A 22851-nucleotide genomic window follows, 5' to 3' on the forward strand; every position below is an offset into this window, starting at 1 on the left:
ACTTTTCTGTAAGTAAGGCTTTGGATCAGTCGGAAAACACTCTTCTTTATTTTTTAGGAGGAAAGAAATGGATCGACTTTTGGCTTGCTTGAATAACGGTAAATATCATTGTGGTTATTTTCAGTCCTTCATCTTGCCTCTGGCTTCTTTTAAATTCTCCAAGTACATGGAGCACACAGACTCAAACTTCATGTTTGAATTAAGCTTCATGTTTTTATTAATGTTTGCCATAGCAGTCTACTTTGGTTTATTTATTCACAAGCAGAGAAGAGTTTGTCATCACTAACATTCATCTCCAAATGTGATTTCAGCTTTCTTTTTATTCCAATTTGTTTTAAAGACATTTTATGTCCTTCCTTCCTTGCTTCCTTCCTTCCCTCCTTCCTTCCACTTAATTTTCATGCCCTCTGAATCAAATCCTGATCATTTACTCTGTTATTTTGAAACTTGTTTAACTACCTAAGTCCATGTCATCTCTCTTATCTATTAATTTCTTCCCTCTGCACTTCAAGCTAACCTCCTAGCCACAGCAAATTCTTTTTTCTAACTCTGTGCTTTCTTACTGTCTCTTTTGCCTCACTGGTCTTCCTATTTCCGCTACCCATGTACCTATTTCCTTTTGTCCAAAACACATTGCAAAGTCTCTGTCTTAGAAACTATTCCATTTACTGCAGCTGTTCACTTTTATACCTCAAATACCTGTCAACAAGGTGTCAAATGTAGTAAAGTGGTTTAAAAGCTTTTAAACTTTGCTTGTTGGTATTCTTTTCTATCAGAAGAGGGTGTGGGTATGTAATGAATGCCTTCTGATGATGACAGCATGTTTTGGTTCTTTACCATGCTTGCTATGGGAGCTCAGTAAGTATTAATGCCAGCCTATTGATATTCTTCCAGTTCTCTACCTCCATTTCAGTCTTTTGATGATTGTTCCTACTCTTGGTTTCCTTACATGTAAATACTGTCTTTCTGCCTTGGGTGGGGAGTGATTACTCTAATTAAAATTTTAAATCTCTCCAAAGGTGTGTTTGTTCCCAGAAATTTGAGTTAACAGCTTCTCAGAGCTTTGGTAATGCTGTCATTTTAATTATATTTGGTATGGGCCTGTGCACACATACACCGTAAGAACTTTCTTATTTCAAACTCATGTTTGAATTTTTAAAGCAGTATTAGCAATTTTGCTAAAGTAAAAGACTTCAAATATAAAATCTTTCTGTTCAATACAGCACTCCTGAAAATTGCTCAGTCTTTTCATAATGAGAACTCGATTGAAGACTCAACGGTTAATGAAGCTCAGTGGTTTCGAAAAATAGGTAAAAGGAAATTCTGTGGCGATGTATAGAATCAGACATATATGGATTCCAATTCTAGTTCTTTTATTTGTAGCTATGGGTACAAGGATAATTTACTAAATCTCAGTTTCATTATTTATAAAAAGGAAATAATTAAATATACTTCATAGGGTTACTAAGGATTTTAAGTAAAACTGTGTATGTACCTGGGACATAGTAGGTACTTAATAAATATTAGTTTTCTTTTTCTCTAGAAATGGGTCTAAGAATAAAATGATGAATTATAACTGCAAGTCCCCAAGGCTGTGCTCCTAAATTTGGTCTAGAATGCCTAACTTATCTCTAAATTTGATTTATCAGAATAAACTACATGTAGAGCACCTGGCTAGCTCAGTCACTAGACCATGTAGCTCTTGATCTCAAGGTCATAAATTCCAGCCCTATGCTGAGCCTAGAGATTACTTAAATAAATAAAAAATAACTGCATGCAACAAACTGGATGAATCTCGAAACTAATGTTCAACAGAAGAAGTCAAACATTGATTCCATTTATATGCAGCAAAAAAAAAAAAAAAAAAGGCAGACAGAGCTCAAGATGGTGGTTACCCTTGAAAGGGGTTGGACTTGAAAAGGGGTGGTTGGATTGCTTCTGAGTTTTTGCTAATACTCAAGATCTGTCTTGATCTGGGTTGGTTACATGGATATATTCACTTTGAATATTCATCAAAATGTCCGATTATAAGTTGTGTAATTTACTTTATGTAGGTTTAATTTCAGTAAAACTATTTTAAAAATTGTGGAGTCAATTCCTTCTCAGCCTTTTGGCTAAAATCAAGTATAAAAATTGTGACGGCAGTTACTACAGTGATAAGTAATCAAGAGCAATTAATCAACAATGTCACAGTGTAGACTCGTTCTGCATGAATCTTTTCTGCTTTACAGGGTTTACTGGGACTCTAGGAGAAAATGGAATAAACACATTGATCTGGCTTCTAAAAAACTTATGGAAATATTGGAAAATAACACATTTAAACCATATACAGGTTCAATGACTTTGATATTTCAGACATTTGAAAAGTTATTTTCCAATACATCTTTTACTGAATTTTAATTTTCATTTTTCAATGTGAAGATTATACTGAACATTGCCTAATGGGGCCTTCCAGTGCTCTATGGAAGAGTTGAATCTTTCCATCAATTTTCATCAGCTTTTGATTGTAGCGTACCATGTTCTTTGCTGAATTTTTTTTCTTTTCAAGTTTTTAAATTCCAGTTAGTTAACCTATAGTGTAATATTACTTTCAGTTGTCGAATTTAGTGATTCATCACTTACAACAGCCAGTGTTCATCACAACAAGTGCCCTCCTTAATACCCATCACCTATTTAACCCACCCGCCACTCACCTCCCGTCTGGTAACCCTGAGTTCTCTATAGTTAAGAATCTGTTTCATGGTTTGCCTCTCTTTTTTATTTCCCTCTATGTTGATCTGTTTGGTTTCTTAAATTGCACATCTAAGTGAAATTGTATGGTATTTGTCTTTCTCTGACTGACTTATTTCACTTAGCATAATACTCTCTAGCACTATTCACATCCTTGCAAATGGAAAGATTTCATTCTTTTTTATTGCTAAGTAATATTCCATTGTGCATATATACCACAACTTTATCCATTCATCAGTAGATCAACATTTGGGCTCTTTTCTTAATTTGGCTATTATAGATAATGCTGCTGTAAACATCAGGGTACGTGTATCCCTTTGGATCCGTATTTTTATCCTTTGGGTAAATACCTACTAGTGCAAATGCTGGATTGTAGGGTAGCTCTTTTCTTTTTTAAACTTTTTGAGGAACCTCCATAATTTTTTCCAGAGTGGCTGCACCAGTTTGCATTCTGACCAAGAGTGTAAGAGGGTTCCCCCTTCTCCACATCCTCGCTGTTATCTATTGTTTTCCTGTATTATTAATTTTAGTCAGTCTGACAGGTATGAGGTGGTATCTCACTGTACTTTTGATTTATACTTCCCTGATGATGGGTGATGTTGAGCATCTTTGCATGTGTCTGTTGGCTATCTGGATGTCTTCTTTGGAAGAATGTCTATTCCTGTCGTCTGCCCATTTTAATTGGGTTATTTGTTTTTTGGGTGTTAAGTTGTATAAGTTGTTCATATATTTTGGATACTAACCTTTTGTCAGATATATCATTTGCAAATAACTTCTCCCATTTCATAGGTTGCCTTTTGGTTTTGTTGATTGTTTTCTTCACTGTGCAGAAGCTTTTAATTTTGATGTAATCCTCATAGTTTCTTTTTGCTTTTGTTTTCCTGGCACCCAGAGACATATCTAGAAAGAAGTTGCTTATGGCCATTGTCAAGTAGTTACTGCCTGTGTTCTTCTCTAGGATTTTGATGGTTTCCTGTCTCACATTTAGGTCTTGCATCCACTTTTTATTTTCATGGTAGTAAGTTTATTTTCATGATGGTGTAAGACAGTGGTCCAGTTTCATCCTTTTGCATGTTGCTATCCAGTTGTTTCAACACCATTTGCTGAAGAGATTCTTTTTCTATTGGATATTCTTCCCTGATTCATTGAAGATTAGTTGACCATATAGTTGGGGGTTCATTTCTGGGTTTTCCATTCTGTTCCATTGATCTGTGTGTCTGTTTTTATGCCAGTAATACACTGAACTGATCAACTTTGTACTATAATCAGAATTCTGGAATTATAGTGCCTCCAGCTTTGCTTTTCTTTTTCAAGATTGCTTTTGGCTATTTAGGGTCTTTTATGGTTACATACAAATTTTAGGTTTGTTTGTTCTGGCTCTGTGAAAAATACTGGTGGTATTTTGAATAGGGATTGCATTAAATGTGTAGATTGTTTTAGGTTGTATAGAAATTTTTAACAATATTTGTTCTTCCAATCTGTAAGCATGGAATGTCCCTTTCATTGTGTCATCTTCAATTTCTATCATCAGTGTTTTAAAGTTTTCAGAGTACAAGCCTTTTACCTCTTTGGTTACATTCATCCCTAGGTGTCTTAATAGTTTTGGATGTAATTATGAATGGGATTAATTCCTTGATTTCTCTTTCAACTGTGTCATTATTGGTGTATGGAAATGCAATAGGTTTCTCTACATTGATTTTATATCCTGTGACTTTACAGACATTGGGTATCAGTTCTAGCAGTTTTTTGGTAGACTCCAAAAAAATGTGGCTAGGACTCCCAGAACTATGTTAAAAAAGTGGTGAGAGTGGACATCCCTGTTTTGTACCTGTGCATAGATGAATAGCTCTCAGTTTTCCCCCACTGAGGATATTAGTTGTGAGTGTTTCATATGTGGTCTTTATAAGGTTGAGATATGTTCTCTCTATCCCTACCTTATTGAGGGTGTTTATCATGAATGGATGTTGTACCTTGTTAAATGCTTTTTCTGCATGTATTGAGAGGATCATGTTTCTTATCCTTTCTTTTGTTAATGTGGTGTATATCACATTGATTTATGAATATTGAACCACTCTTGCAGCCCAGGAATAAATCCCACTTGATTGTGGTGAATGCTTCTTTTAATGTGGTGTTGGATTCAGTTTGCTAGTATTTTGTTGACAATTGTTTGCATCCATGTTCATCAGAGATATTGGCCTGTCATTCTCTTTTTTGATGGATTCTTTGGTTTTGGGTGATGCTGGCCTTATAGAATGAATTTGGAAGTTTTCTTTCCATTTCTATTTTTTTTTAATAGTTTGAGAAGAATAAATATTAGCTCTTCTGTAAATGTTTCATAGAATTCCCCTGTGAAGCCATCTGGCCCTGTACTTTTGTTTGTTGGGAGTTTTCTGATGACTGATTCAATTTTTTTTGCTGGTTATGGATCTGTTCAAGTTTTCTATTCCTTCGTTTCAGTTTTGGTAGTTTATATGTTTCTAGGACTTTATTTATTCTAGGTTGCCCAATTTGTTGTCATATAATTTTTCATAATCTTTTATAATTGTTTATATTTCTGTGGTATTGGTTGTTATTTCCCTCTCGTGTGATTTTATTTATTTGGGTTTTTTTTTTTTTTTAGAAGTATGGCTAGGGGGTTATCAATTTTATTAATTTTTTTCAAAAAACCAGCTCCTGGTTTCATTGATCTGTTATATTGTTTTTTTTAGTTTCTATATAATTTCTTTCTGCTCTAATCTTTATTATTTCCTTCTGCTGGCTTTGGGCTTCATTTGTTGTTCTTTTTCTAGCTATCTTAAGTGTAAGGGTAGGTTGTTTATTTGAGATTTGTCTTGCTTCTTCAGGTAGGCCTGTGTTGTTATACTTCCCTCTTAAGACCACTTTTGCTGCATCCCAAAAGTTTTGGACCATTGTGGTTTCATTTTCATTTGTTTTCATGTATTTTTCATTTCTTCTTTGATTTCCTGGTTGACCCATTCATTCTTTAGTACCATGTTGTTTAATCTCCGTGTATTTGTGGTCCTTCCAATTTATATCTTGTGGTTGACTTCAAATTTCATAGTGTTGTGGTCAGAAAATATGCATAGTATGGTATTAGTTTTTTTGTACTTGCTGAGGCCTGATTTGTGACCTAATATGTGATATGTTCTGGAGAATGTCTCATGTGCACTTGAAAAGAATCCGTGTTTGGTTGCTTTAGGATGCAGTGTTCTGAATATATCTGGTAAATCCATCTGTTCCAGTGTGTTATTCAAAGCCATTGTTTCCTTGTTGATTTTCTGCTTAGATGATCTGTCCATTGCTCTAAGTGGAGTGAAGTTCCCCTACTATTATATTATTATCAGTGAGTTCCTTTATGTTTCCTAGTAATTGTTTTATATATTTGTATGTTTCAAGTTGGGGGCATAAGTATTTACGATTGTCAAATCTTCTCGATGGATAGTCCCCTTTCCTATAATATAGTATCTTTGTTCTTCTATTATTACAGTTTTGGGTTTAAAATTTAGATTTAAACTAGTCTACAGAGAGGGAGGGAGGCAAACCACAAGAGACTTATAAAGAGAACAAACTGAGGTGGGGTGAGGGAGAGGGGGAAATGGGTGATAGGCATTGAGGAGGGCACTTACTGGGATGAGCACTGGGTGTTGTATGTAAGGCAATTTGACAATAAATTCTATTAAAAAAACATTTAGTTTGTCTAATATAAGTATTGCTATTCTGGCTTGTGTTTGACTTCCATTTGCATGATAAATATTTCTCCATCCCCTCATTTCAATCTGCAGGTATCTTTAGGTCTAAAATGAGTCTTTTGTAGGCAGCATAGAGATGGGTCTTGTTTTTTCATTCATTCTGACACCCTGTGCCTTTGATTAGAGCATTTAGTTCAATTACATCCATAGTAATTATTGATGGATATGTAGTGTCATTTCATTACTTGCTTTGTCATTGTTTCTGGAGATTTCCCCTAATCTTTCTAGTCTTTGTTGCTTTTGGTCTTTCTTTCCCACTTAGAGACCCCTTTAATATTTCTTGCGGGGTTGGTTTAGTGGTCAAAAACTGCCTTAGTTTTTGTTTGGGGAAACTCTGTATCTCTCCTTCTATTCTGAATGATAGCCTTCCTGGATAGAGTTTTCTTTGCTACAGATTTTTCTCATTCAGCACGTTGAATATATCATGCCCCACTCCCTTCTGACTTGATACGTTTCTGTGGCGAGAGCTGTAGCTAACATTATACATCTTCCCTTGTAAGTTAGGGACTTCTTTTGTCTTGCTGTTTTTAGGATATTTTCTTTATCACCATATTTTGCAAATTTTATTACACTATGTCTTGATGTTGTCCTACTTTGTTGATTTTCATGGGAGTTCTCTGTGCCTCCTGGATTTGGATGTTTCTTTCCCCAGATTAAGGAGGTTCTCAGCTATTACTTCTTCAAAAAAAAATTCTGCCCCCTTTGCTGAATTTTAACCTACATTTATCAACTCCAGTGGTGAGCTCCTTGGTGATCCTTATTATTTAGGTAGATTTATTCCATCTAAGAACATATTGTATATCCCCAGTTTTTATAAAAGATTCAGTACTACCTCCATTAGTCATTGGCTAGAATCAAATATTAGAAGTGACAGAAGTCTTTAAATTTACCTGGAAATTTTTTTCTAAAAATCTAAAGTTAGCTTTTTTAATCCAAGAAACACCTCAGCATATTAATATTAAAGATGCCGGTAGTCAAGATTATAATGGTACAGATTAAACAGTAGATTTCTATAATCACATTTTAACTTTCAGCTTGGAATTTGGCTGTGCAATGCAACAAAGACCCAGTGATGATGAGAGAGTTTTTCATCCTTTCTTACAAGGTAAGTCTCTTCTAATAAGAATTTCCTGAATGGACCACAACAAGGATATGTCCACTCTGGCTATGGCCAAGGGCTAAATATAGAGTGGTATTGACTTTTAAACTAGGAACTTTTAGAATACACATCTAAACAGGAATGACCTAAGGAGAATTAGATCCCTATAGGATACAATGTACAAACATGGGGCAGTTCTCCCCATACCAAAATATCACAAACAACAATCAGGGAGCCTAAAGTTCTACCATAAGAGACTTATTCCTTTGCGTTTGAAGGAATTTCAGTCTCAGAGTCCTATATTAAAATATAACTCTCTTTAGGAGAGGAATACTCTAAGTTGTCAACTAATAAAGTTTTGGAAGGATTATAAGTCCATAGGAATATAGAATAGGTATCTGGGGTCATCAGGAGGTGAAAATAATGCTAAGAATCTTAGGCCTACTTTATAATTTTTCCTAGAGCAGGTTCTGTGTATAAGTGTTTGTAAGATTATTTTTCAGTTAGAAACATTTTAAAATAGTCATTAGCCTCCAAGGTAGAGAGATTAAATGCCAGAAAGGAAACAATGTTGATAAGAGAATAAAAGAAGAGGGCCTAAGACTATCTGTATTACACATTCAGGGGCACAGAGTCTGATGTATTGATATAGATGAAATGTTAAGAGTTTTAGAACTGGAATGAACTATAGAAATAATTTAGCATAACTCCCTTCTTTTAATATGAGTAACCTGAGACCTAGAGAGATTGGGTGTTTTGAAATGCTGTTAATTCAATGACAGTGATTATGATCACTAAAACATTTTGGGAGATTAAGAAATAGTCTTTGAAAGTTTAGGTATAATTGCCATTTAAAGTAAGTGAAATAAATGAGTTCTAATTTGAACATTTGTGATAGTACTAGTAGGGTTCTGTGTAAGAATCCCAAGTGGCCTAGTGGTTTATTGTAATAAAAGCTGGGAGCTTTTTCTAAAGTTAGAGGACAAGGTTTAATGATGAGGTTGTCCTAATGGCTGTCAAGATTTGACATTGTGTCTTTCAACCATGACAATATATGTGCTAATTTCAGCTCTATTCAATACTAAGGGGAAATCTCTTTGCCAAGGGAAAAATCACTTAGAAATTACAACATAAAGCAAGAAGTAAATCACTAGATAGAAATACAAGCCCAAATGACAGTACTTACCACTGGGAAGATAAGAAAATTGTGAAGACATGAAGCTTTTTTATCTCTAGAAAGGTCCTTAAAAATAATGGAAAGTAATATAAAATTAAAACTAAATCAGTGTTATAGTCTGTATCATTTTTAAGGTGAGTTGTATTTTTTCCAGCTGAATTTTTTTATTCAGACAGGATGTTGCTGATTTTCATTTTGATTGTTTGTGTTCACCTGGCAGAATTCACACTATTCATTGACACTCTGGTTATTTCTTATCAGCTGTCCCAGTTTTGTCCTTCTGATCAAGTAATTCTGATTGCACAGAAAACATGTTTACTTATGGCAGCTGCAGTTGATCTAGAGCAAGGGAGAAAAGCTTCAACAGCTTCTGAACAGGTAATGTGCAACCTTCAAAGAAAACACAAGAAAGAGTTTAGTGTGCTATTTGGTGTGTTTGCCTTCCTTGATGCAGTTCATTCTGATTCTCTTTAAAGAATCCTTTCATCCTTTCCAGCAGCATCTTGATTTCAAAGGTTTGTAATAGCTCATTCCTCCCTAAGGAAAGGTCACATTTGGCTTGGCCTCTTCTTTTAAAAAGATTGAATATCTCTTCTTTTAAAATGCCTCTTCCCATAGACCACTTTTTCTGAATCTGTTTTTAGCTATTCTTCATCGTCTCCCTGCAATCATATGTGGCCCATAAGATAGAAATTTTTTTCTATTTTTGTTTCCTTTTACACATTCTCTAAGGAAAAATTCATCTACCTCCACAGCTTTTGATAGCCATCTGATTATTTACTTGGCCTGTTTTTCTTCACTCTAATTGCATTTGCTTTCTTTGGCCCACACCCTTAAATATTTTATCAGTAACTGAATTTTAACAAGAAGACATAATTCCTGCCTTTGCCTGAATTCCACTCTTAGTTTTGTAAACCTTACCCGTTTTAAGAAATACCAACGTCAATATCCCAGTCTCCCATGGACCAGAGTATTGGTTTATCTTTAGTTTTTTTACTATCTTTCTTCCAAGCTAAGAAAATTGTCTCTAAGTTAGACCACTAGCATTTTGGTATGACTTTAAAATCTAGATCTCTCTGCTTATTATCTCTTACCTAGACAAAGAAAACTTCCCATACTTGCCAGCTTTTCTTTCCAAATGGTATAAAATCCTTCCTGCTGTTTATTTACTTCCTTCTGTTAATTTCTTCTTTCATATGACTCTTCAGATCTAGAACAAACTGTCACAACATCTCTGCCAACATATTTCCCTTCTTTTCTGTTCCCTTGTTGAAGGATGCATTTGAGGGTTCAGTAGGTTGATTCTCTGACTCTTGATTTCGGCTCAGGTCACAGTCCCAGGGTCCTGGGATTGAGCCCTGTGTTGGGCTCCTCACTGAGCATGGAACCTGCTTGGGATTCTCTCTCTCTCTCTCTCTCTCTCTCTCTCTCTCTCTCCCCCCCTCTCCCCCTCTCCCCTCCCCCTCTCCCCCCTCCCCCTCCCTCCCTCCCTTCCCCCACCACCTCTCCCTCCCTCTGCCCCTTTCCCCTGCTTGTGCTCCTTCCCTCTCTCTCTAAAAAACAATGACAAAAAAAGAAAGAAAAGAAAACCATTTGAGTACCACTAAGTACTCTGCTAGGTAATGGAAATAAAGAGGACAAAATCTTTATCCTTGAGGAGTAAAGGGGCCTCTTTTGAAACCCTTCCATTGTAAAAAATGAGAAATTTGCACCCCAGAGCAAAGTCAAAAACAACCATTTTGCTTCTTAACAAGTATGCGTAAATGTGATTTTTGTTCTCAATAGGGTCTTTTGCTTTACCTAAAAATAGTAATAACATCTTGTTTTTGCATAGTGCTTTTTTTTTTTTTTTACAAATAGTTTATTGTCAAATTAGTTTCCACATAACACTCAGTGCTCATCCCCACAAGTGCCCTCCTCCATGCCCATCCCCCCTCCCCCCCACATCCATCAGTCCTCAGTTTTTGTCAGCATTCAAGAGTCTCTCATGGTTTGCCTCTCTCCCTTTCCCCCACCATTTCCGCCCTTCTTCTCCCCCTTGTTCCTCCGTCAAGTTCCTCCTAATCCTCCTATACGTGTACACATATGATATTTGTCCTTCTCTGCCTGACTTATTTCGCTCAGCATAACACCCTCAAGGTCCATCCATGTTGCTACACATGGCCAGATTTCATTGTTTCTCATTGCCATGTAGTATTCCATGGTATAGATAAACCACATCTTCTTGATCCATTCGTCCGTTGATGGACACTTAGGCTCTTTCCATGTTTTAGCTATTGTGGAGAGTGCTGCTATGAACATTGGGGTCCATGTGCTCCTATGCCTCAGCATTTCTGTATCCCTTGGGTAAATTCCTAGCAGTGCTATTGCTGGGTCCTAGGGGAGTTCTAGTGTTAGTTTCCTGAGGAACCTCCACACTGTTTTCCAGAGGGGCTGTACCAGTTTCCATTCCCACCAACAGTGTAGGAGGGTGCCCGTTTCTCCACATCCTTGCCAGCATCTAGAGTTCTCTGATTTGCTCATTTTAGCCACTCTGACTGGCGTGAGGTGGTATCTCAGTGTGGTTTGATGTGTATCAAATCCCTGATGAGGAGGGATGCTGAGCATCGTTTCATGTGTCTGCTGGCCATCTGGATGTCCTCTTTGGAGAAGTGTCTGTTCATGTCTTCTGCCCATTTCTTCACTGGGTTGTTTGTTTTTCGGGCGTGTAGTTTGGTGAGTTCCTTATAGATTCTGGATATTAACCCTTTATCTGATATGTCATTTGCAACTATCTTTTCCCATTCCGTTGGTTGCCTATTAATTTTCTGGGTTGTTTGCTTGGCTGTGCAGAAGCTTTTAATCTTGATGAGGTCCCAACAGTTTATTTTTGCTCTCGATTCCCTTGCTTTTGGGGATGTGTCAAGTAAGAAGTTGCTGCAGTGGAGGTCAAGGAGGTTGTTTCCTGCTTTCTCCTCTAGGGTGTTGATAGTTTCCTGTCTCATGTTCAGGTCGTTTATCCATTTTGAATTGACTTTTGTGCGTGGTGTGAGAAAATGATCTAGTTTCATTCTTCTGCATGTTGCTGTCCAATTCTCCCAACACCATCTGTTAAAAAGGCTGTCTTTTTTCCATTGGATATTCTTTCCTGCTTTGTCAAAGATCAGTTGGCTGTATACTTTTGGGTCCACTTCTGAGTTCTCAATTCTGTTCCATTGGTCTATGTGTCTGTTTTTGTGCCAATACCATCCTGTCTTGATGATGACAGCTTTGTAGTAGAGGCTGAAGTCTGGGATGGTGATACCTCCCGTTTTGGTTTCATTTTTCAGTATTACTTTGGCTATTCGGGGTCTTTTGTGGTTCCATACAAATTTTTGGATCGTTTGTTCTGGTTTTGAGAAGTATGCTGGTGCAATTTTGATTGGAATTGCATTGAATGTGTAGAGTGCTTTAGGTAGTAATGACATCTTAACTATATTTATTCTTCCTATCCATGAGCATGGAATGTTTTTCCATTTCTTTGTGTCTTCTTCCATTTCCTTCATAAGTTTTCTATAGTTTTAATCATACAGATCTCTTGTATCCTTGGTTAGGTTTATTCCGAGGTATTTTATGGTTTTTTGTGCAATTGTGAAAGGGATCAGTTTCTTGATTTCTCTTTCTGTTGCTTCATAATTGGTGTATAAAAATGCAACCGATTTCTGTACGTTGATTTTGTACCCTGCAACTTGGCTGAATTCTTGGATCAGTTCTAGTAGGCTTCTGGTGGAGTCTTTGCATAGTGCTTTTAACCTTTTAAAAGTTTTTCACTTAAGTTGATAGTCCTGACTTTGTTAAATTTTGTATCTCAGTGAATAGAGATCAAATTGATGTGAGGGAAATTTCACAAACTCCTTTTAAGTTCATTCCTTTAATTATTTTGTCTTTTTCCAACAACTGTTCTTTTTTTCTGTATTCTTTCTCCTGCATACATTGTTTCCTAAGAACTCTAACTTAGTAACCTTTCTATAATCATCTTTGCTTTTGAAAGAATCGATCATTGAAGATGCACTTATTCCTATCACCATGTAAGTGTGATCCCTATGAATTAGACCTTGGTGCTGTCTCTCTAATAAAGATTTGTGGAATTCTTTTATTTTTATCTACTTATTGTTCTGTAAATACTCAGGAATTAGAGTTTTCCAAATAAATAGATGATGAAAGAATGTGGGTAGAATATATAATGTTATCAACATTGTCCCTACTCCCCTGAATTTGAGTTAGGGGGAAGTGAAGGAACATATAGCAGGTGTAATATATCTGTGTGTGTGTGTGTGAGAGAGAGAGAGAGATCACATCTTATTCATTCTTTTATGGATGAATACTTGGGTTGCTTCTATATTTTGACTGTTATAAAATAACACTGCAATAAACATAAGGATACATATATCTTTTAAAATCAGTGTTTTTGTTTTATTTGGTGATCCAGAGTTACTAGATCGTATGGTATTTCTATATTTAATTTTCTTTCAACTCTTCATGTGTGTGAACAGGCTAATTTATTTCAGGTGAAATTATATAATATTCTAATATAATATAATTATATTATATTCTCTGGTTCCCTCTGTAAACTTGTGGCTGATCTTCTGTTTTGCATGTTGATATCATTGAGCTACCAGCCTCTTTTTAAGCACCCAATATCAGAATCTCCTCCATGTTGTGTGTGTGAGTGTGTAGTGGTATTAGACTTGAACATCCCCAACTTCTGTTCCAATTAAAGTCAGTCCCCTTAGGGAGAGAGAGCGCAGTCTTTTTTCTTTTTTTCTTTGACACACACACACACACACACACTCACACACACATATACACACACACACAAGTGAGCAAGAGGCAGTGCAGGGAGGGGAGAATCTTATAAACAGGCTCCACGCCCAGCATGGAGCCTGATACGGGGCTCAGTCTCATGACCATGAGATCCATGACCTGAGCCCAAATCAAGAGCTGGACACTTAACTGATTGAGCCACCCAGGCTCCCCTTAAGCTCACTCTTCTAATGACTGCCTCCTCCTCCTCCTCCTCCTGAGAAGAAATTTTGTACCACTGTTTTAGAGCTGGAGGTGAGGACAGTGGCACATTCCTATTGGGAGTGACAGTGCAGCTCTATGAGTAAGGGGCTGGTCAGGAGTCACAGTACCTGGCATACTGAGCTTGCTTCTCCCAGCGTGGAAACCCTGTCCTATAAGCAAGCTGAAGTGAGGGAAATTGAGACCCAATAATCATAGTTTTCCATGCCTGGTTATAAGGACTGGGTAGAAGAAGAGAGCTCCAGGCCTCTCATTTGTGCTTTTTTATAATAGAGCTTCTGCAGTACAGACCTGGGGGAGGAGGAGAAGTGCTGGCAGGATGCCCTTCTGGAAATCCCTAACCTGGAAGCTGAGAGTATAGGGAGCCCCACCTTCTTAGCCATACCCATCTAAAGTAGCACTCACATTGAGCTGGGGGTCATTGGTGAGCAAATCATGGTTCAACTATCACACGTGCTTCCTGTTCTTACTGATACTTAGTAGATTTCCATAAATAGAGGTTTGTCTGTTTTCTGTTTGCCCTTTGGACAGTTTCTTGAGAGTTTACATGATAGTGTTTTATAATTCACCAGTTAATGGTAGTTTCGCTAGGGAGAGGGTCCATGGAACTCCTCATACTACCATTCTGGAAGTGCTCCTCTTTTTTTCCTAGATTATTAAACAAATTGGTAGTGCTCATGATTTTCTATTTAATCTTCATTTCCTGGGGCATTAAGAAAACTATAAATAGAGTTTAATATTTTTATATAAATTATGAAGTGTCCAGTTTCAGCTATCATTTTTCTATCATTGTATTTTAACTGTTTTTACTGAATATATTGTTTTAACTTGCTCAAAGTTTTGTTTGGTTGAGACTAATTTTCTTGTTTCATTGTTGCCAAATAGACCCAGCTACTGACTCGTGCACTTGAGCAGATCTATACATGCAAAACCATCTGGAATATCCTGAAAGAAACAGGTACAGTGGGAACTGGGAGTTTTGGTAACACAGTTATGAAAGGCATTTCAAGTCTAAATAACCCAGTCTTTATTACCAGAAATTTGTGCCACTTCAGTGTTTGATAACCAGTCAAATGATTCTTTGAGGACTAATTTTTCCCTACTGTCTATATGTAGTTTGACTGTGTGACACACTGCTTGGAGTTAGAATATTTTTTACTTTGCTTTTTATGGAAGCATAGTATTGAGTATAAAAATAGGATCATTATTGTTCAATATGACATTATTGCCCTTAGGTCACTAGATCTTTGTGTCTAATTTAATCAAGCTCTGATTCTGAGTGAATGTATGCTACAGAGACTTCCAAATGATAATCATATCAGACACCATAAACATTTTGTTATGAAATAATCAAAATAGTCATAAACCTTTTAAAATTATATAGTAACTTGCTACTGTTTCTTTATTAAAGATGGTAGTGGTTTTTAGGTTTAAATAGACATTTATATATTTTGTCTGTCAGTTCCTCTTTTACTTAGACTTTTAAAAAATCAATATTGAATTGAATTACATGTATTTTCAGCTTCTATAGAGATAACCATATGATTTTTCTCTTTTGAAGTATTAATATATTTGAATTAAAATAATAGATTTCTAAAATTAAGTCATCATTGCATTTCTGGAATAAACTCTTTGTATATTATTATAAATGTTGATGAATTTGGTTTCCTAATATTTAGAAATCATTGGTCTGTTATTTTCTTTTTGTGTGTGTATGTGATATCTTTGATGGATTTTGGTATTGAGCTCTTAAGAGTTATAAGGAAGAACATAAACATATAGAATTAATTCACCTCAGTCTTTGATAGGCATTTAAAAGAATAAAAACAGCAAAAAGGAAGGATAGAGAATACCTGAGTAACCTTTATAGAAGATTTATTAGAAATATACACTATAGGGGCGCCTGGGTGGCTCAGTCAGTTGAGCATCCAACTTCAGCTCAGGTCATAATCTCACAGTTCATGGGTTTGAGCCCCATGTCAGGCTCAGTGCTGACAGCTCAGAGCCTGGAGCCTCATTCAGATTCTGTGTTTCCTTCCCTCTCTCTCTCTCTCTGCCCCTTCCGGGTTTGTGCTCTGTCTCTGTCTCAAAAATAAAATACATATGTATATACACATACATACATACACTATAACCTGAAAATAGAAAAGTAATCTTTGAACATTTACAAAATTGATCACAAGGAAAACCTGAATAAATTCCAAGATATAGAAGTAAAACAAGTAATTGATGGAATCAAGAAACAGAACTCTTAGAAATGGAACCCTGGACTACTTGGGACATTTTAAAACACAGAAACTGCAAAATACTTAGAAAATCAAGTATTTTCAAGAAAATACTTTATAACAGAATCTAAAGTGCTAAAGCAGTTCTCAGAGAAAAATTCATAGTTTCAAAGACTTTTATTTAAGAAGTATGTCAGAATGCTGTCAGCATGTCCATGCCAACTGAGAAAATCAGTTTCTTCTTTCTAGGAACATACCTGGACTACATATATACCTATATATTTCTACTTCTGTATCTATATCTCTATCTATCTATATGTCATTATGGAATTGAAAAAACAATAATGAGATACTACTGCGTACCTATTAGAATCACAAAAATCTAAAACACTGACAACACCAAATGTGGAGCAACAGGAAACTCCTATTCATTGCTACAGGAATACAAAATGGTATATAGACACTTGGAAGACAGTTTGGTACTTTCTTACAAAACTAAACATACTCAAGGCACCCGGATAGGTGAGTCAGTTGATTGTTCAGCTCTTGATTTCAGCTCAGGTCATGATCTCACGGTTCATGGGTTTGAGCCCCACATCAGGCTGTGTGCTTACAGCTCAGAGCCTGGAGCATGCTTGGATTCTGTGTCTCCCCCTCTCTCTGCCCTTCCTCTGCTCACACTCTGTCTCTCTCTCAAAAAATAAATAAACTTAAATAAATAAATAAACAAACAAACAAACAACAGAATTGATTATTAGGTTTTAATGCTGTGGTATGTAATACTAGTTAATTAACATACACTGATACACTAGTTTCAGATGTACAATATAGTAATTCAACAATCCCATGCATCTCTCTGTGCTCATCAGTACAAGTTCCCTCCTTAATCCCCATCACCTGTTTAACCCATCCCTCCACCGCCCTCCCCTCTCGTAACTATCAGATTCTTCTCTATAGTTAAGAGTCTGTTTCTGGCTTTATCTCTTATTTTTTCCCTTTTCTTGTTTGTTTTGTTTCTTAAGGTCCACGTATGAGTGAAATCATATGGTATTTGTTTTTCAGTTCTGTTGTATAAAAATCTAGAGTATTCAAGCTTAATGATAACCCATTGTCAAGTCTCTGTAACCATGATAAAAAATGTAAAAACTTAAACTAATAAACTATTATTTAGAAGTTTAAAAAAGGACAGATTCTTATACAACCAATGCAGATAACTATACTGTCATGAAAAGTAGGGAGACTTAGTAAGGAGAGGTAAGATAGGGAGGAGGTGAATGAGAACCATATTATTTTAAAATATTTTAATTTAGTTTACAGAAGTAGTGTCTACTAAATTGTTTTCAGTTAGTAAATTATTTGAGCTACAAATTTATGAAGAAAAGAGTTTCTCCTATATTCAGAAAATAGAACATTAAAACAATATTAACAATATTCCAAATACATAACCACAATAAAATTTCCCCCATCAATGTAATCAGTCCTACGTAATTGATGTTCTGCTAGATCTTGGGCCAGCCGTCTGCTCTCATAAAACTGTATGCTTTTAAACTAGAAAAAAACCTGGAAATCCTCATTACTTCATGAGGCACTGCTATGGTCTCAAAGTTATCTATGCAGTGTCAACTCAGAAACTTGTAATCTAGAGTCTATTCTGACAAGTCAGCAGTTTGAAGTACTTGGTATAGTCCTTTCCTGTGAGGCTCTGAGACTGTCGTACTTTGTTAAATATACAAACTCTTGCCTGTCACTTACAATAGAGTCTTCAGGCAAACATCAGAGTAAAACAAAAACTGTGGGTACATTACAGAGATTTAATGTCTGTGGTTAATTTAGTAAGATAACCAATAATATCAGAATGGAAGGAAGGTAAAATTCTCTGTTGGGGTACAGTACTTAACTACATCATGAGAGTTTTTTAAGTTTATTTATTTATTTTGAGAGACCGAGAGAGAGAGAGAAACAATCCCAAGCTGGCTGTGCACTGACAGTGCAGAGCCTGATGCAGGGCTTGAACTCATGAACCATGAGATCATGACCTGAGCCGAAACCAAGAGTCAGACATTTAACCAACTGAGCCACCTAGGTGCCCCTGATTTTCTTCTCTGACCCACTGATTATTTAAGATTATGCTATTTAATTTCCATATATTTGTGAATTTTCCACTTTTCTCTCTGTTACAGATGTCTAGCATCATTTTATTGTGGTCAGAGAATATAAATATACTTTGTATGATTTTAGTCTTATTAAATTTATTGAAACTTGTTTTGTAGCCAGATATATAGTCTATACTGGAGAATATTCCATGAGCACTTGAGAAGAATGTATATTGTGCTTTTGTTAGGTGGAGTATTTTCTATATGCCTGTTAGGCCTACTTGGTTTATACTGTTTCGCATTCTATATTTCCTTGTTGAGCCTCTATCTTGATATTCTGTCAGTTATTGAAAAAAACTGGTAAGACTTACAATTAGTTTTCTCTTGAGGATTTACTCAAGATAGTCCTCTCTAGGAACTGCTCAGAAGGTGTACAATTTCCAAAAATTTTATGTTAGTAGTTTTTTACTTGTAAAACTTTAATATAAGGAAGGCTAAGAATCTCTTCTTCTTTTGCAACTCTTCTCTTGTTGTCTCATGACAGCTCTTAAGGAATACTAACCCATCAAATGGACCTAATTCTCACATTTCTCTCCTTATGAGGAGAAAGAATGAATTTTTGCATTTTTCCAGGGTTCCTTTTGGAAATCTCAAAGATAGTTTTAGGTTTAAAAGATACCTGAAACTTTTATATCTTTTGTATCTGGTAAGTGACTTATTGGAAGGCAAAATCAGGAGCTATTAGAGGGGATTTGGATACTTGATTAAGATAGGATCATGGATGCCTCCTCAGAAATAGCAACTTGGTTACCTATCTAAGCAATTGACATCAAAACATTTTATTTATTTATTTTTAATTTTTTAATGTTTATTTTAATGTTTTTTGAGAGAGAGACCACAAGTAAGGGAGGGGCAGAGAGAGAGGGAGACACAGAATCTGAAGCAGGCTTCAGGCTCTGAGGTAGCTGTCAGCACAGAGCCTGATGTGGGGCTTAAACTCACAAACTGTTAGATCATGACCTGAGCTGAAGTCGGACACTTAGCCAACTGAGCCACCCAGACGCCCCTCATTTTCAAGTAGTATCTTATACTGTTATTTATTTTGTCTTTATTAAAGTTTTATCTTGTTGTGGTAAGAACACTTAACATGACATCTATCCTCTTAACAAAGTACTGAATGTACAATATAATAGTGTTTACTATATGTATTGTGTTGTACAGCAGATCTCTAGAATGTATTCATCTTATTCAACTGTAACTTTATGCCTGTTGACCAGCATTTTTTGTTTCCCTTGCCCCCAGCTCTTAGCAACTACCATTCCACTCTTTGACTCTATACATTTGACTCTTCAGTTGAACCTAATATAAATTGAATCATATAGTATTTGTCCTTTACTGACTGGCTTATTTTACTTCATGGAATGTCCTCAAGTTTAATCCATTTTATCACATATTGAATAATTTTCTTCCTTTTTAATGCTGAATAGTATCCTGTTACATGTAAATACCACATTTTCTTTATCCATTCATCCCTCATAGACATTTTATTGTTTTCACATCAGTAGACATTTACATTGTTTTCACATCTTGACTATTGTGAATGACACTGCAGTGAACATTGCAGTGCTGATATCTCTTCAAGATCTTGATTTCAGTTATTTTGTATAAATATTAGAAATAGGATTGCTGGATCACATAGTAGCTCTATTTTTAATTTTTTGAGGAACCTACTCAAATGCATTTGCATTTTGCATTTGCCAACACTGTACAAGAGTTCCAATGTATAAGAGTTCTCCACATCCTTACCAACACTAGTCTATGTATAGATGGAAATTAATGGTTTTTGTTATTGTAGATAAAGGAAATGCACCTTGGGGTGTGCCCTTCACTTTGGAATGTTATGCTTTTCCTGGCCTTTTCTGATACTCAGTTTTTATCTTTAAAAAAAACATATATGTGTGTGCATATTCGTATGCACATATGCTAGACTATAAGCTCCATGAGGAAATATACTGTGTCTGCTTTTGTTTATATTTATATATATGCAATACCTAACACATCCATGATATATATATATAAAGTCTTGGAAGAATACACACCAAACTCAACATTTGCTGCTACTATCTCTTAGGATAGGATTTAGTGAGTTGGGGAGATTTACTTTTTATTTTATTTTTGTATTATTTGAATCTTTCAGTGAATATGTAGTACCTTAATAAATAAAACAAAAATACAGATGACATGATGCTCTTTATAGAGAACCCAAAAGCCACCAAGAAACTACTAGAATGAATACACAAATTCAGGAAAGTCAGGACACAAAATCAACATAGAGAAATATGTTGCATTTCTGTATATCAGTAATGAAGCAGCAGAAAGACTAATCAGAATCAGTCCTATTTATAATCTGAAAATTATAAAACACTGATGGAGAAAATTGAAGATGGTACAAAGAAATGGAAAGACATTTCATGTGTGTGGATTGAAAGAACAAATATTGTTAAAATGTCTATATTACCCAAAATAATCTACACATTTAATGTAATCCTATCAAAATAGCACCAGCATTTTCCACAGAGCCTGAACAAGCAGTCCTAAAATTTGTGTGGAACCAAAAAAGATCCTAAATAGCCAAAGCAACCTTGAAAACGCAAAGCTGGAGGTCTCATAATTCTGAATTTTAAGTTATATTACAAAGCTGTAGTGGTCAAGACAGTGTGGTACTGGCACAAAAACAAGCAAATAGATTAATAGAACAGAATAGAAAACCAAGAAATGAACCCACAACTGTATGGTCAGGTAATCTTCAACAAAGCAGTAAAGACTATCCAATGGGGAAAAGACTCTCTTTTTAACACATGGTGTCAGTTGAGCATCCAACTCTTGATTTCAGTTCAGGTCATGATCCCAGGGTCATGGGATCGAGCCCTGCATTGGACTCTGCATTGATTATAGAGTCTGCTTAAAGATTCTCTTTCTATAGGGGCACTTGGGTAGCTCAGTTAAGCATCCAACTCCTGACTTTGGCTCAGGTCATAATCTCATGGTCATGAGATCGAGGCCCACATTGGGCTCTGCACAGGCATGGAGCCTGCTTGTGATTCTCTCTCTCCCCCTTGCCCCTCAACCCCTCAAAAAAAAAAAAAGATTCTCTTTCTCTTCCTCTGCCCCTCTCCCCAGCTTGTGTGCACTCTGTCTCTAAAAAAAAAATTGGGCAGAAGACATGAAGAGACATTTTTCCAAAGAAGACCTACAGATGGCCAATAGACACATGAAAAGATACTCATCATCACTCATCATCAGGGAAATGCAAATCAAATCTTTGCACAGAATGACTAAAATCAACAACACGGGAAACAAGTGTTGGCAAGTGGAGAAAGGGGAACCCTCTGGTACTGTTGGTAGGAATGCAAACTGGTGCAGCCACTCTAGAATACTGTATGGAGATTCCTCAAAAAGTGAAAAATAGAACTACCCTATGATCTAGCAATTATACTACTAAGTATTTACCCAAATAATACAAAAATATGAATTCAAAGGGATATATGCATCCCGATGTTCATAGCGGCATTGTCTACAATAGCCAAATTATGGAAACAGACCAAGTGTCTATCCACTAGTGAATGGATAAAGAAGATATATGTGTGTGTGTGCATGCATACAATGGAATATTACTCAACCATAAAAAAAAAAAAGAATGGAATCTTGCCGTTTGTAACCATGTGGATGGTGGTAGATTATTATGGTAAGTGAAATAAGTCAGAGGATGACAAATACCATATGATTTCACTCATATGTGGAATTTAGGAAACAAAACAAATGAGCAAAGGGAAATAGAGATGCAAACTAAGAAACAGACTCTTAACTATTGAAAACAAACTGATGGTTACCAGAGGGGAAGTGGGTGGGGGGACAAGTTAAATAGGTGAAGTTTACAATTGTTATGAGTACTGGCTGTTGTATTGGAAGTGTTGAATCACTGTATTGTACACCTGAAACTAAAATTACACAGTATGTTAACTAACTGGAATTTAAATTAAAACTTTAAGAAAATGATATAAGACCTTGTTTGTAAAAAAAAAAAAATAGATCTTGTTACTGTTGAGACTTACATATATGGTGTTGATATTTATGCTCAACCTGTTGATTAGATACTTTAAGATTAAGCTGGAGAGTAGGGCAGAAATTATGGGGAAGTTCCTTTAGATAATTCTGTTGATTCATGTATTTCCCAAATTTAAACATAAGGCACTTATTTTATTTTTTTATTTATTTTTTATTTTTTTTTTACAAATAGTTTATTGACAAATTAGTTTCCACATAACACCCAGTGCTCATCCCAAGTGTCCTCCTCCATGCCCATTCCCCCTCCCCCCCACATCCATCAGTCCTCAGTTTTTGTCAGCATTCAAGAGTCTCTCATGGTTTGCCTCTCTCCCTTTCCCCCACCATTTCCCCCCTTCTTCCCCTCCTTGTTCCTCAGTTAAGTTCCTCCTAATCCTCCTATACGTGCAAACATATGATATTTGTCCTTCTCTGCCTGACTTATTTCGCTCAGCATAACACCCTCAAGGTCCATCCATGTTGCTACACATGGCCAGATTTGATTCTTTCTCATTGCCATGTAGTATTCCATGGTATAGATAAACCACATCTTCTTGATCCATTCGTCCGTTGATGGACACTTAAGCTCTTTCCATGTTTTAGCTATTGTTGAGAGTGCCGCTATGAACAT

The 22851-nt window shown here is 36.0% G+C and overlaps 1 protein-coding gene across 3 annotated transcripts in view; it reads left to right on the plus strand.

The window, feature by feature from the left end:
• Positions 1 to 22851, plus strand: part of TEX11 (testis expressed 11) — a 230575-nt gene that overhangs the window by 172434 nt on the left and 35290 nt on the right. For all 3 annotated transcript variants that reach the window (XM_039253356.1, XM_039253357.1, XM_039253358.1), the window contains 5 exons: positions 58 to 98; positions 1224 to 1310; positions 7514 to 7584; positions 9017 to 9133; positions 14684 to 14756. In XM_039253356.1, the coding sequence (XP_039109287.1) occupies positions 58 to 98; positions 1224 to 1310; positions 7514 to 7584; positions 9017 to 9133; positions 14684 to 14756 (389 nt within the window). The remainder of the gene's footprint in view (positions 1 to 57; positions 99 to 1223; positions 1311 to 7513; positions 7585 to 9016; positions 9134 to 14683; positions 14757 to 22851) is intronic.

The sequence above is a fragment of the Hyaena hyaena genome, unplaced genomic scaffold (genome assembly GCF_003009895.1).
Source record: "Hyaena hyaena isolate Hyena2069 unplaced genomic scaffold, ASM300989v1 scaffold_451, whole genome shotgun sequence".
In the NCBI taxonomy this organism is placed as follows: Eukaryota; Metazoa; Chordata; class Mammalia; order Carnivora; family Hyaenidae; genus Hyaena; species Hyaena hyaena.